The 14560-nt window shown below is 49.1% G+C and overlaps 1 protein-coding gene and 2 pseudogenes across 1 annotated transcript; all 3 read right to left on the bottom strand.

Annotated features, from left to right (window-relative positions):
• Positions 1 to 9515: 9515 nt before the first annotated feature.
• Positions 9516 to 12554, bottom strand: LOC130541155 (uncharacterized). The gene is made up of 3 exons (XM_057301052.2): positions 12510 to 12554; positions 11851 to 12179; positions 9516 to 11613 (listed from the first exon to the last, which is right to left on the bottom strand). The coding sequence occupies exons 1-3, from the start codon at positions 12552 to 12554 to the stop codon at positions 11151 to 11153; spliced, it is 837 nt and encodes a 278-aa protein (XP_057157035.1). The 3' UTR covers positions 9516 to 11150.
• A 98-nt stretch (positions 12555 to 12652) lies between these two features.
• On the bottom strand, positions 12653 to 13142 carry LOC117978028 (putative uncharacterized protein FLJ92257; annotated as a pseudogene).
• On the bottom strand, positions 13075 to 13849 carry LOC117978029 (putative uncharacterized protein FLJ44672; annotated as a pseudogene).
• Between the last annotated feature and the right edge of the window lie 711 nt (positions 13850 to 14560).

Here is a 14560-nt window from a genome sequence, read left to right as displayed (position 1 = left end):
TTGCTCCCAATTAAGGAGCACAGCTATGAAAAGGAAGGCTTCAAATTAATAACCAATAGATTTTTTAAAAAAGAAAACTGGCCAGGTACTGTGGCTTATGTCTGTAATATCAGCATGTTGGGAGGCCAAGGCAGGATTGCTTGAGCCCAGAAATTCCAGATCAGCCTGAGAATTTGGCAAAACTCTGTCTCTACAAAAAATACAAAAATTAGCCAAGTTTGGTGGCATGTGCCTGTAGTACCAGCTACTTGGGAGGCTGAGGTGGAAGAATAGCTTGAGTCTGGGAGGTCAAGGCTGCAAAGAGCTGTGATCGCACCACTGCACTCAAGCCTGGGTGGTAGAGTAAGACCCTGTCTCAAAAAAAAAAAAAAGAAAAATCACTAAGCAAAATAAGACATGTGAAGCATCATGTCAAAGGTAAGAAAAATTAGGGGAACATTAAAAGCTTTCTTCCCAAGCCACTAAATCAACTTGACTAACAAAATTACCACTTGATTTAGCATTAGAAAATTACATTACATATCAAACATAAACCCATTAATCAAATACTAAAGAAATTTCTGAGTTAAATGGTATAATGTTAGCTTATGCCAGAGCTGACCTTGAAAGATTGTTCAAATATGGCTCAGTGTGATTGAAAGTTCTGTGTGAATATGTTTTTGGAAAGATAAAACAGCAACACCTTAGTGTATGTTTTTGAAATAAAATGTATCTGAGTAGCAGCAAAGTTATTCTCAAATTTCCATTTTATAGCTGGAGATGTTATACCGTGACATATATGATAGGACCCAATATGGATTAATCCCTTTTAGAAGTCAATCAGGAAGAGGGGAGCAGTTAAAACAGTTGCTTGGTTTACAAACAATAGAACAATTTTCTTATTCACACCATCTGATTATTGTATTTTATTTTTTCCCCAACGTTTAGACTACACAATGAGTTAAGAATGATAAAAATAAGCTCACCAATATACTATGTACATATTTACCAAAATCTGTGCATGCTTATACATATAAACACAGCTGATAATTTATTAGTTAGGCTCATTTGTAATTTTTGTCACTATAGACCAGTTTTTTATTTAAATTGAAGATTAGTATACATTTTAAATGATTAGTCAAAATTAAAAATCTAAAATGTGCTCTAAATACCTCTTAGGTCAGAAAAAAAAAGTCAAAAGCTAGAATATAGAGAAATTAAGAAATGCCCTAAATTTCTAATCTGACAAAAATTCATACAAGATTTAAATATTTTAATGGAAAATAGAACAGAACTAATCATTGAAGAAATTACAGAAAGGAAACAAAATAAACAGATTATATGGAGGATTTTTAGAAGATAAGTAAATAAATTAATATAGTAGGAAAAAACAAGGGAAATATAATTGATAAATAAACACAGGTAAGAGTTCTTTTGAAATAATGATAAAATAGAAAATCTCTGTCAAAACTAAAAGGAAAGATGCATAAATATATAAATAAATGATAAAACGATGTTGCATACATATATGACATTTTCAGAATCAAAAAATTTAAATTTCTGTAATAAAATTTAAATGTTTATAAATTTAAAAAACTAGAAGAAAGAATGTTGACTGTTCACAATACAAATAAATGACAAATATTTGAGGTGATGGATATGCTAATTATCCTTATTTGATCATTGGACATTGTATACATGTATCAAAATATCACTCTGTATCCCATGAATATGTACAATTATTTGTCTCAAAAACAAACAAACAAAAGATAATGGGAGAATGTTGAAAACTCAGAGAGAAGAGCAACTCTCACAGATAGGGATCCAGATAACATTAGCAGCTGATTTCTCGGCAGAAACCTTGAAGGCCAGTAGGCAGTGGATTATATATTTAAAATAATGAAGAAACCTGTCAATTGAGAAATCTATAGCTGGAAAACTTATCCTTCAAAAATGAGGGAGAAATTAAGACATTTCCGGATTTTTTTTTAAAACTGAAAAAAAATCCATTTATCCCTGAATTTGCCATTCAAGAAGTGTTAAGTCCTTCAGGTTGAAATAAATGAACTCTAGGCAATAACTATATAAGTAAATAAGCAAGCTGTATGAATATACAAAGCTCTCTGGTAAAGGTAAATACATAAACAAACATAAAAACAGTCCTATTGTAATTTTGGTTTCTAACTCTGCTTTTTATTTTCTACATAATTTAAAAGGCAAATGCATAAAATGTAATTGTAAATCTGTTAGCTGGTATACAATGAATAAAGATATAATCTGTTACATCAATAACATAAAAAGAGTAGAGCTATATGTATAGCAGTAGAATTTTGGTATGTGATTGAACTTAAGTTGAAATAAATTCAAATTAAAATGTTATAACTCTAGGATGTTATATGTAATTCTCATAGTAACCAAAAACAAAATATACATAGAATATAAACAAAAGGAAATGAGACTAGAAACAAAATGTGTCACTACAAAAAAATCAACTAAAGATAAAAAAGAAATAATTGAGAAAATGGCAAAAATCAGTAACTCTGACGTATTAAAACTTTCCATGCTACATAAATCTGAAAACTCTATTTCACATAAAACTGGAGCTGAAAGAGACAAATATTTACCTATAAAGTTAAAAGTTATATAGGGAACAAACACTAATTTTTTTAGACAAAATTATAAAAAGAGTAAAAATATGCCTTATACTACCCCAATTTCATGTTTTACAGCTCTGGGAAAATAGAAAATAAAATGTTCTGTTAGCATGAATCCCTCTGTGCCCCCAAAAAACCCTATGGATTGCATCATTATTACCTAAAAAGTCTATTGTCAAATGCAGCAGAGTGGTATTTTTTACAAGGTAGATATTAATTTTAGATATGGAATAATATTGGTGATTTCCATTTTATAACACTGGGTTACGATGAAAGAATGAGAAGATAAAGGTCCCTCAGCAATATAACTCACAAACATGTTCAGAAGCAGTAAGAAGTTACATTAATTATCTTTTGAAAGTCAATAATCTACATCTTTAATGTATGCATATAGCATAGCTAATGTACTATCGCTGGGTCCATTTATTCAATGAATAATTGCCGCTATGTGTCAGACATTTTTCTAGGCCTAGGAATGGATACATAAGTGAACAAAGCAAAGATTCTGGTTCTTGTAGAGTTTCCATTAAAAGACCATTTAGTAAAACTTTTCTTCCCCCAAATTATAAAATCTGTAAGATGATTTAACAACATGTGTAAAAGTCATTGTGGGCCAGGCACGGTGGCTCATACCAGGTGTGGTGACTCATAGCACTCTGTCACCCAGGCTGGAGTGCAGTGGCACAATCTCTGCTCACTGCAACCTCTGCCTCCTGGGTACAAGCGATTCTCCTGCCTCAGCTTTCTGAGTAGCAAGGACTACAGGTGCACACCATCACGCCTGGCTAATTTTTGTACTATTAGTACAGACGGAGTTTCACCATGTTGGCCAGGCTGGTCTCGAACTCCTGACCTCAAATGATCCATCTACCTCGGCCTCCCAATGTGCTGGAATTACAGATGTGAGCCACAATGCCCGGCCTTATTTTCTACAACTTTGGTAACTTTAGCATATACCCCAAATCTGTAAGACATAATATTATAATTCGAATGCAACTCATGGCTTCTCATTGTACTCTTTCTCTAGCTTTTGAATTATTTATTCTAATACCAGTTTTAATTCTGACACAAAAGCATGGGAGTTCTAATCAAAATCCAACCTTTTATCATAAAAACTATGAAGAAATTATGAGTAGAACTTAAAAAAGAAAATAGGCCTATTAATTAGATTTGTCTTTGTAGCATTTAACTCTATAATAAATAACATAATATTTTATGCCTATGAGTACCCAACAAAACCTCCAGCTTCTATTTAGATATAAAATGTAAAAGTCACTACTGGATCCACAAGCAAGACTATGGTAAAGAAATTTCTCCACCTAACCGGCTTCTTTTACATGATGTTACATGTTTCTTTTGTTTTTACATTTTGGCAAATATTGATTGTCATCTTCGTGTTTCTCTATGTCCTAAGTGCTGGGATACCGAATCTGAAAAGATGGACACAGGACCTGCCTTCAAGTTCACCCTTTTTTTTTTTTTTTTTTTTTTTGAGATGGAGTTTTGCTCTTGTCGCCCAGGCTGGAGTGTAATGGTGAGATCTCGGCTCACTGCAACCTCCACCTCCAGGGTTCAAGTGATTCTCCTGCCTCAGCCTCCCAAGTAGCTGGGATTACAGGTCCCAGCCACCACGCCTAGCTAATTTTTGTATTTTTAGTAGAGATAGCGTTTCATCATGTTGGTCAGGCTGGTCTCGAACTCCTGACCTCAGGTAGTCGACCCACCTCGGCCTCCCACAGTGCTGAGATTACAGGCATGAGCCACCACGCCCTGCTAGGAGTTCACGCTTTAGTTGGGGAAAATATACAATAAGCAAGCCAATTTTTAAAAAGAGAACTGCAATTAGAGTTAAATGCTACAAAGACAATCTCACAGGAAGATGGGATGTAGAATGATAAGGCTCTCAGAATAGTAAGAGAAACTATTGCTTCTTACGATGTTTGTCTTTCTTTGTATCAGTGCTCAGCTGAGTCTGCAGTGCTTCAGAGGCAGCTTTCATTTTATAAAAATCTATGATTTCTCCTTCCAGTTGTTTTTTCTCTTCCTCGAGCTTCCTTATCTCCTCCTGTTGAATCATTTTAAGATGCTCGAATTTGTCCTGCAGCTGTGAAACCAATGTGCAGTTGTGACACCAAAGCAGTGTGGCTGAACACCCAAAAGAATATGCTTTTTTCTGATTATCAAACAAACCCAAATCATCACAGTAGAGCACGATCTTAATAACAATCTCAAAAACTCAGGAGTAAACACTCACATATGGAATTTTTCTTTTCTTTCTCTTTTCCTTTTATAAGATGGAGTCTCACTCTGTTGCCCAGGCTGGAGGGCACTGGTGCGATCTCAGCTCACTGCAACCTCCATCTCCCAGTTCAAGTGATTCTCCTGCCTCAGCCTCTTGAGTAGCTGGGACTACAGGCATGCACCACCACTACAGGCGTGTGCCACCACACCTGGCTAATTTTTGTATTTTTAGTAGAGATGGGGTTTTGCCATGTTGGCCAGGCTGGTCTCGAACTCCTGACCTCAGGTGATCCTCCCGCTTTGGCCTCCCAAAGACTTTTTTTTTTTTTAATATAGAGACAAGTTCTCAGTACATTGCCCAGGCTGGTCTCAAACTCCTGAGCTCAAGTGATCCTCCCACCTCAGCTTCCCAAAGTGCTGGGGCTGACTGGATGCAGTGGCTCATGCTTGTAAACTCAGCACTTTGGGAGGCCAAGGTGGGAGGATCGCTTGAGCCCAGGAGTTCAAGACCAGACTGGGTGATATAACACAATAGTAAACTTCAACAGGAGAGAGAATCTGTAAACTTGAATATAGATCTTCTGAAATTATCCAGTCAGAGGACAAAGAAAAAAAGAATAAAAAAGAGAAAAGAAGGCTGGGTGTGGTGGCTCAAGCCTGTAATCCCAACACTTTGGGAGGCTGAGGCAGGCAGATTAAGAGGTCAGGAGTTCAAGACCAGCCTGTCCGACATGACAAAGCCCCATCTCTACTAAAAATACAAAAATTAGCCGGGTGTGGTGGCACACACCTGTAGTCCCAGCTACTTGGGAGGCTGAGGCAGGAGAATCGCTTGAACCCAGGAGGCGGAGGTTGGAGTGCAATGTGAGCCGAGACCACACATTGCACTCCAGCCTGGGTGACAGAGCACGACTCTGTCTCAAAAAAAAAAAAAAGAAAAAAAAAAGAGACAGAGAAAAGAAAGCCAACAAGACACCATTAGGCAAACCATTGTCAGGTTATGGGAGTTTGAGAAGGAAAGTAGAGAAAGGAGAAGAAAGCTTATTTAAAGAATGGCTGAAAACTGCCTAAATCATGGGAAAGATTTAGACATCTAAATCCATGAAGCTTAAAGATTCCTAAAGAGGTTCAAACCAAATAGATACTCACCAAGTCACAATATAATCAAATAGTCAAAAGTTAAAGAAACTTTGCAGCTCAGGACAGAATCGAATAATACATTCAAAGTGCTGAAAGAAAAAAACTGCCAGCAACTAATACTATGTCTGACAAAGCTGTCCTTCAGAAAGAAAAAAGAAATAACGTGTTTCCTCGACAAACAAAGCTGAGGGCATTCAGGACCACTAGGTCTACCTTAAAAAAATGCTTAACGGAGTTTTTCAAGTAAAAATGAATGAAGTTGGGAGCGGTGGCTCATGCCTGTAATCCTATTTTGGGAGGCTGAGGTGGGTGGATCACCTGAGGTCGGGAGGTCAAGACCAGCCTGGCCAACATGGCAAAACCCCACCTCCAGTAAAAATACAAAAAATTAGCCAGGTATGAAGGCCACTGAGATCGTGCCACTGCACTCCAGCCTGGGTGACAAGAGTCAAACTACATTTCAAAAACAAAAAACAAAGTAAACAAAAAAAACAAAACTTGAGGCCTGGCCTTCTGCTCCTCTCCAACCTCCCCTTCTCTGGGCCCAAGCCACCTTGGCTGAGGAGGGGGCGAGGAGGTGTGAGCCCCTGCCAGGAACCCCCTGCCCGGACCAAGTACTCGGCCCCCAGGCCTGCGTTCAGTGAGGCCTCCCGTGGCGTCAGCATGTTTGTGTGGAGGAATGTGGAAGGTCACTCTGCGGCCATGTTCCCCTGGTACTCCATCCCCTTCCTCACCCCTCCCTGCAGCCACACGAGGCCCAGCAACCTGCCAGTCACTCAGTGGCCTCCAACCAGAGAAAACAACCTGCCAAGTTGGCAGCTGTTGCTCATGAGCGTCCACCAGGTGGGACAGGGAGTGTTGACCCTGGGCGGCTCCCTGGAGCCACCTGCCCTGAAAGCCCAGGGCCCGCAACCCCACACACTTTGGGGGTGGTGGAACCTGGTAAAAGCTCACCTCCCACCATGGAGGAGGAGCCCTGGGCCCCTCAGGGGAGTCCCTGCTGGACAGTGAGACAGAGAATGACCATGATGATGCTTTCCTCTCCATCATGTCTCCTGACACCCAGTTGCCTCTACCACTCAGATGATGTCAGGCCCAGTCCCTCAGTGCCCTGCGCAAGGAACAGGACTCATCTTCTGAGAAGGATGGATGCAGCCCCAACAAATGGGACAAGGACCACATCCGGTGGCCCATGAGTGGCAGTCATGATCTTCAGCAAGCGGCACCAGGCCCTGGCGGGGCGCACCAGGGTCACCCCAACCAGGATAACTGGACTATCAGCCAGATGCTGAGTGAGCGGTGGTACACACTGGGGCCCAATGAGATGCAGAAATATGACCTGGCCTTCCAGGTGAAGGTGGCCCACTTGCAACAAAGACCAAAAGAAGTCCAGCTCAGAGGCCAAGCCCACAAGCCAGGGGCTAGCAGGAGTGTAACAAGGGCTCGTGGGAGCAGAGCATATCAGAGACGGGCACTGCCACTGCCCCTGGGGTGTCCTCTGAACTCCTGTCAGTTGCAGCCCAAACACTCCAGAGCTCGGATACCAAGGAGCAGCTTCTGTGGGGCAGAACGGCTGCACACAGTCAGGGAACCTGGCTCAGCCTGGCCCAAGCCTTCTCCCACAGCGGGGTACACAGCCTGGATGGCAGGGAAATAGACGGTCAGGCACTACAGGAACTGACACAGGTGGTGTCTGGCACTGCATCATACTCTGGCCCAAAGCCTTCTACTCAGTATGGAGCTCCAGGCCACTTTGCAGCCCCTGGTGAGGGAGGTGACCAGTGGGCAGCCCTGCTGCTGCCCACCTGAGCTGCTCATTCCCAGCACATGGCCAGTGAGGACATAGTGAGTGACGAGGAGCACACGGTCATCCATGAGGAGGAAGGGGTGATGATGTCATTGCTGATGATGGCTTTAGCACCACTGACACCGATCTCAAGTTCAAGGAGTGGGTGACCGACTGAGAGTGGGGACAACTCTGGGGAGGAGCCAGAGGGCAACAAGGGCTTTGGTGGGAAGGTATTTGCACCTGTCATTCCTTCCTCCTTTACTCGTGCCGCCCCTTGCTGGATCCTGAGCCCCCAGGGTCCCCCGATCCACCTGCAGCTTTTGGCAAAGTCTATGGTCCCACCCTGTCCTCCTCCTACACATACTCGGATGCTTCCTCCTCAACCTTGGCACCCACCTCCTGCTTACTGGGCCCAGGAGCCTTCAAAGCCCAGGAGTCTGGTCAAGGCAGCAGAGCGGGCCCCCTACGGCCCCTACCCCTGGGGATGGGGGCCCAGGGATGCCTTCCAAGGTGACCTGTTTCCTCCCAATGGATCCTGCCACCTTCTGGTGCAAGAGACCTGAAAGTGTGGGCGACCTGGAGCTACCAGGCTCCTCAGTCATCAGGGTCCCTCCCAACACTAAGGCTTTCCTAGGCAGGAGCTGAGCTGAGCCACCCGGGGGGCAGAGCCTGAAAAGAAACTGACTGGGCTTTCGGGGTCGGGGCAGAGGGAACCCCACGGACATGGATCCCACACTGGAGGACCCCCACCATGCCCAAATGCAAGATGAGAAGATGCTCCAGCTGCAGTCCAAAGCCCGACACCCCCAAGTGTGCCATGTGTGATGGGGACAGCTTCCCCTTTGCCTGTACAGGTGCAGAAGACGAGGACAGGCTCAGGGAACCGGAGACTGAGAAGGCGCTGTCCTCTTCACTGCACGTGCCCTGGACCAGTGCCGGCCCTGATCAAGCAGCTCTTCCAGGCCCACTTCTTCTTCCTGTCCACTAGGCCACAGCCGCCCTCCAGGCCCACTATGCACACATCTTCCCCTCCAAGGTTTGTTCTGCCCCTGCCCTGACTCCCAGCCCTGTGAGGGTCCTGACCGCACCTCACCTGGCTCAGACTCTTGACGCTGCCCTGGCTGCCCCACCACTGCCTCTGCCCGAGAGTCACGTGAGGCTGAGAGTAGGGGCAGGGGCAGCAGTGGTGCCAGTTGGGGGGCGGTCCAGTGGGAGGAGCCTCAGCCTCGCGGGCTGCTCCGTGGGACTGATGACTGCATGATCTTCTGGGCACCTCACGGATCTTCAGCTGCAGGTGAAACGGATGCTGGTGGTGGGTGCAGGGCTGCTGGGAGCTGCTGCATGGTTCCCAGAGGCTGGACTGGGGCAGGTGCCAAGTGAAGCTGCTGGGGCAGCATAGGCAGGATGTTCTGCACACAAACCTTGGAGAAGATGATGTGTGCATAGCGGGTCCACTGCTGCTGCCCCTGCCCTGACTCCCAGCCCTGCCTGACCCCACCTCAACCTGCTCAGGCTCTGGCGCAACCCTGGCTGCCCTGCCACTGCCTCTGCCCCAGAGTTGGGGCCTTGACAGCCTGGTTGGAAAGGGACACCCCAGCCCTGCCTCAACACCTGGGGGTCTCCATAACTACCACAGGCAGGTGGGCAACCCCAAAGATCCCAGGACTCACAGTACCCCCTGAGAACATGGAAAGTATGTGGGGGTAGCAATGGAGGGCAGGATGGTTATCTTCTCCCAGGTAAAGCCATTTAATCCTTTCAGTTTGGGACGGAGTAAGGCCTGCCTCTTTTTTTTTTTTTTTTTTTTTTGAGACCTAGTCTTGCTCTGTCACCCAGGCTGGAGTGCAGTGGTGTGATCTTGGCTCACTGCAACCTCTTCCCGCCGGGTTCACGCCATTCTCCTGCCTCAGCCTTCCGGGTAGCTAGGATTACAGGTGCACGCTACCACATCCGGCTAATTTTTGTATTTTTAGTACAGACGGGGCTTCATCATCTTGGCCAGGCTGATTTCGATCTCCTGACATCGTGATCTGCCTGCCTCCCCCTCCCAAAGTGCTGGGATTACAGGCGTGAGCCACCACGCCTGGCCAAGGCCTGCTCCTCTTATCTATACCCCCTACCCCTGCAGCTGTGCCGGGGGGAAAGCTGGGCAGTTTCCCTCCTCCGAGCCCCTGTACATACCATGAATTGTGGGACCTTCAGAGCTTTTAACTTTTCGGAAAATAGCTCCTGCTGGGGCTACAAGATGGAGTGTGAAGAGGGCCTTGGGCCACAGGGAGGCGCCTGTGGACTAGGGGGAGTTCATGCACCCCTTCTTTCCCCAGAGGGGCTGGACTCAGGTGAGTATGGGGGTGGGGGCTCCTGCACTTCGACACAGGCAGCGGGAGGGTTTTCTCCCCATTCCCTCTGCACTCCCAACTTGAGCTATACTTTTTAAGAAAGTGATTCACCCTGCCTTTGCCCCCTTCCCCAGAACAGAACACGTTGATCATGGGCGATATTTTTCATTGTGCCAAAAAGCTGCCATGACCGTCATTAAACCTGTTTAACACCAAATAATAAGGAAAATAAAATAAAAAATTCAGGCATGGTGCAGAAACTCACTCCAAATAAATTACCTACCAAAATATATAATGGTGGAAATATTCCAAAATTCAATATTTTGGGATTTATACACAAAAGATAAACAAATTAGAGGCCAAGAGGCTGCCAGAAGGGAAAAACGGGGCCTGGAAAGGCCGTTGTGAGGAATGAGCTGGGCCTAAAGTGGCCACTGGCAGGCAGTAGCTGGACCTGCCGAAGTGGCCGAAAGGCGGGAGCTTTGGACTGGGGAGGCCGCAGTGAGGCGAGAGCTAGCTGGGCGTGGAGAGTCTGCTATGAGGCTGAGGCCGAGGCTGGGCCCGTGCAGGCCTTCGAGAGGCAGGAGGCCGGGCCTGCAAAGGCCGACTGGAGATCAAGTTCTGCGCCTGCAGAGGCTGCCAAAAGTCAAAAGCGGGGCCTGGGAAGGCCGCCGAGAGCCATGAGCTGGGCTGGGCCGAAAGAGGCCACTGGGAGGCCGGAGGAGCTGGGCCTGGAGAGGCTGACTCGAGGAAGTTTTGCACCTGGAGAGGCCGCCGAGAGGACGGAGCTGGGCCCGGGGAGGCTGACTTGCTGCTCTTCCAGGCCGACTTGAGGACGACTTGGGCCTGCAGAGGCCGCCGGGAGGCCCAAGCTGGGCCTAGAGGAGCCCACCAACCGGAGGCCGTTTGGGGCCTGCAGATGCCATCGGAGGGCAGGAGCTGAGCCTGGAGAGGCCACCGTGAGGCCTGAGCTGGGCCTGGGGAGCTTGGCTTAGGGAAGTTGTGGGCCTACCAGGGCCGCTGGGAGCTGGGCAGGAGCTGAGTCCAAAGACGTTGTTGGGACCTGGAGTCGGCCCAGAGTCCGGCCCGGAGATGCAGCCGGGAGGAAGAGCTGGGCCCGGAGAGGACGCCGGGAGGCTGCAAGTGGGTCTGAGAGGCCAACTTGAGGAGGCCTGGCCTCTGCCTCCCACATGGCCCAGCTGTTCCTCCTGGCTGCATCTCCCGCCTCCCAGCAAACAAGCTCTTTTGGCTCAGCTCCCGCCTGCGTTTGTAGACCCCGAAGTTTCTGCAACCAAGCTCTTCAGACCCACATCCCTTCTCCCAGTGACTGAACAGTCCCAGCTCCGGCTGGAGAAGGGCGTCTGCAGACCCCGCTGTTGCCTCCCAGGGGAGTCTCCAGGCCCAGCTCTCGCCCCACCGTGACCTCCCGGGCCCAAGTCCCTGCCTACCTCCCAGCAGCCCGCGTGCGACCCTGCTCCTCCCTCACGGTGGCCTGTTGAGGCAGGGGCTCCCGCTGACCTCTCTCAGCGTGGGAGGGGCCGGTGTGAGGCAAGGGGCTCACGCTGACCTCTGTCCACGTGGGAGGGGCCGGTGTGAGGCAGGGGCTCACGCCTCTGGGCAGGGTGCCAGAGGCATGAGTTGGGCATCAACAGGCCACCGTGAGGGAGGAGCTGGGCTGCACGCGGGCTGCTGGGAGGCAGGCAGGGACTTGGCCCCCAGAGGCCGCCGTGGGAGCAAGAGCTGGGCCTGGAGAGGCCCCTGGGAGGCAAGGGCGGGGCCTGCAGAGGCTGTTCTCCAACCAGTGCTGGGCCTGTACAGGCCACCAGGAGGCAGGAGGTGGGCCCTCAGAGCTTGGCTGGAGAAAGTTCGGGGCCTACAAAGGCGGTTGGGAGCTGGGCAGGAGTTGAGCCAAAAGAGCTTGCTTACTTGCTGGGAGGCAGGGCCGGGAGAGGCCGACTCCAGGACAACTTGGGCCTGCGGCAGTCGCCGGGAGGAGGTTCTGGGCCCGGAGAGGCCGCCGGAAGGGAAAAACTGGGCCTGGAAAGGCCGTTGTGAGGAATGAGCCCCATGGGCCTGAAGAGGCCACTGGCAGGCGGGAGCTGGGCCCGTCGAAGCGGCCGAGAGGCAGGAGCTTTGGACTCGGGAGGCCGCAGTGAGGCGACAGCTAGCTGGGCATGGAGAGTCCGCTGTGAGGCAGAGGCTGGGCCTGTGCAGGCCTTCGGGAGGCAGGAGGCTGGGCCTTGTCGAGGCCTGCAGAGGCCACCGAAAGTCAAAAGCGGGGCTTGGGAAGGCCGCCAGGAGGCATGAGCTGGGCTGGGCCGAAAGAGGCCACTGGGAGGCAGGAGGAGCTGGGCCTGGAGAGGCTGCCGAAAGGCAGGAGCTTCGCCTGAGGATGCCACAGTGAGACACCATCTGGGTCTGGAGGGTCCACTGTGAGGCAGAGGCTGGCCTGTAGAGTCCGACAGTAGACAGAAGTTGGGCAAAAGGCTGATTTGAGGAAGTTTTGGGCTTCAAGAGTCAGCCACGAGGCAGGCACTAGGCCTGGAAATGGCCCGACAGTCATGACTTGGGCCTAAATGGGCCACTGTGAGGGAGGAGCTGTGCCTGTTGAGGCTGCTGGCAGGCAGGCAGAAATTTGGCCTGGGGCAGCTGCCATGAGGCAAGAGCTGGGCCTGGAAAAAGCCCCTGGGGGGCAAGAGCAGGGCCTGCAGAGGCTGTTCTCAAGTCAAAGCTGGGCCTGTTCATGCCACCGGGAAGCAGAAGGTGGGCCTGGAGAGTTTGACTTGAGGAAGTTTTGGGCCTACATTGGCCGCCATGAGCTGGACAGGAACTGGGCCAAAAAAGGCTGTTGTGAGGCAGCAGTTGTGCCTGTAGACCCAGCCAAGAGGAAGAGGTGGGCCTGGAGAAGCCCCCATGAGGCAGAGGTTGGGCCTGTAGACACTAACAGGAGGCAAGAGCTGGGCCTGGAGAGGTCAACTTGAGGAGATTTGGGGCCTTCATAGGCCACCAGGAGGCAGCAGTTGGGACTAGAGAGTCTGACTTGAGTAAGTTTTGGGCCCGGAGATGACGTCCTGGGACAGGAGTTGGGCCTGGAGAGGCCACCATGAGGCATAAGCTGGATGTAGAGAGGCCAGTGTGAGGCAAGACCTGGGCCTGTCTAGGCTGCTGGGAGACAGGCAGGAATCTGGCCAGGGAAGGTTGCCATGAGACAAAAGTTGGGCCTGGAAAGGCCCTTGTGAAGCATGAGCTTGGCCTAAAGAGGCCACTGGGTGTGTAGAAGCTGCTGAAAGGTTGGGAGCTTGGCTTGGGGGGTCCACAGTGAGGCAGATGCTGGGCATGAAGAATCTGCTGTGAGGCAGATGTTGGGACTGTAGAGGCTGACGGGAGGTAGAGGGTGGGCCTGGAGGGGCCACCAAGATGCAGGAGCTGGGCCTGGAGAGGCTGCAAAGAAGCATGAGCTGGGCCTGGTGAGGTCGACTTGAGAAAGTTCAGGGCCTGGAGAGAAGGCTGGGAGGCAGGAGCTGGGTCTAAAGAGGCCATTGTAACGATGGAGCTGTGCCTGTGGAGGCTGTTGTGAGGCAGTAGGCTCATCTGCGGAGACTGCCGTGATGTACGGTATGGGCCTAAATAGGCCATGGTGAGTCATGAGCTTGGTCTGTAGAGGCTGACTGGAGAAAGTTCTGGGCCTGGAGAGGCTGCCGGGAGGTAGGAGCTGGGCCAAAAGATGTAAGCACATTTGCATTTATTAGGCACTTTATTTCCATTCTTACACTGTAATATATAATAAAATAATTATAGAACTCACCATAATGTAGAATCAGTGGGCGTGTTAAGCTTGTTTTCCTGAAACTGGATGTTCCCACCTGAGTGTGATGGGAGAAAGTGACAGATCAATAGGTATTAGATTCTCATAAGGACAGCGCAACCTAGATCCCTCACATGCCCAGTTCACAACAGGGTGCGTTCTCCTATGAGAATCTAATGCTGCTGCTCATCTGAGAAGGTGGAGCTCAGGCGGGAATGTGAGAAAAGGGGAGTGGCTGTAAATACAGACGAAGCTTCCCTCACTCCCTCACTCAACACCGCTCACCTCCTGCTGTGTGGCTCCTTGCGGCTCCATGGCTCAGGGGTTGGGGACCCCTGCTCAAGTGCATCCAAAACGACCCTTCCCAAAACAGTCTTCACAGTGGTCAAAGGCAGCAACCACTTAGCTCCCAAGGTATTTGCCTCAGCTGGCATTTCGTCACAATCAACAGTAAGTGGTAGCTTGAGTCACTGTGAGGTCACCTACTGGAAATCACCAGCATCCCATTTCCCACTGGCAAAGAGCTCAGCACTGCCCCCTGGGAAACCAAACCTATGCCCAAATCCCATCTGTGTGGGTTTATCTCCTGGGACCCTTCCTAACATATTAGTCA

This window comes from Pan paniscus, chromosome X (genome assembly GCF_029289425.2).
Source record: "Pan paniscus chromosome X, NHGRI_mPanPan1-v2.0_pri, whole genome shotgun sequence".
In the NCBI taxonomy this organism is placed as follows: Eukaryota; Metazoa; Chordata; class Mammalia; order Primates; family Hominidae; genus Pan; species Pan paniscus.
Note: the sequence above shows the minus strand (reverse complement) of the source record. Positions and strands in the feature narration are given on the sequence as shown.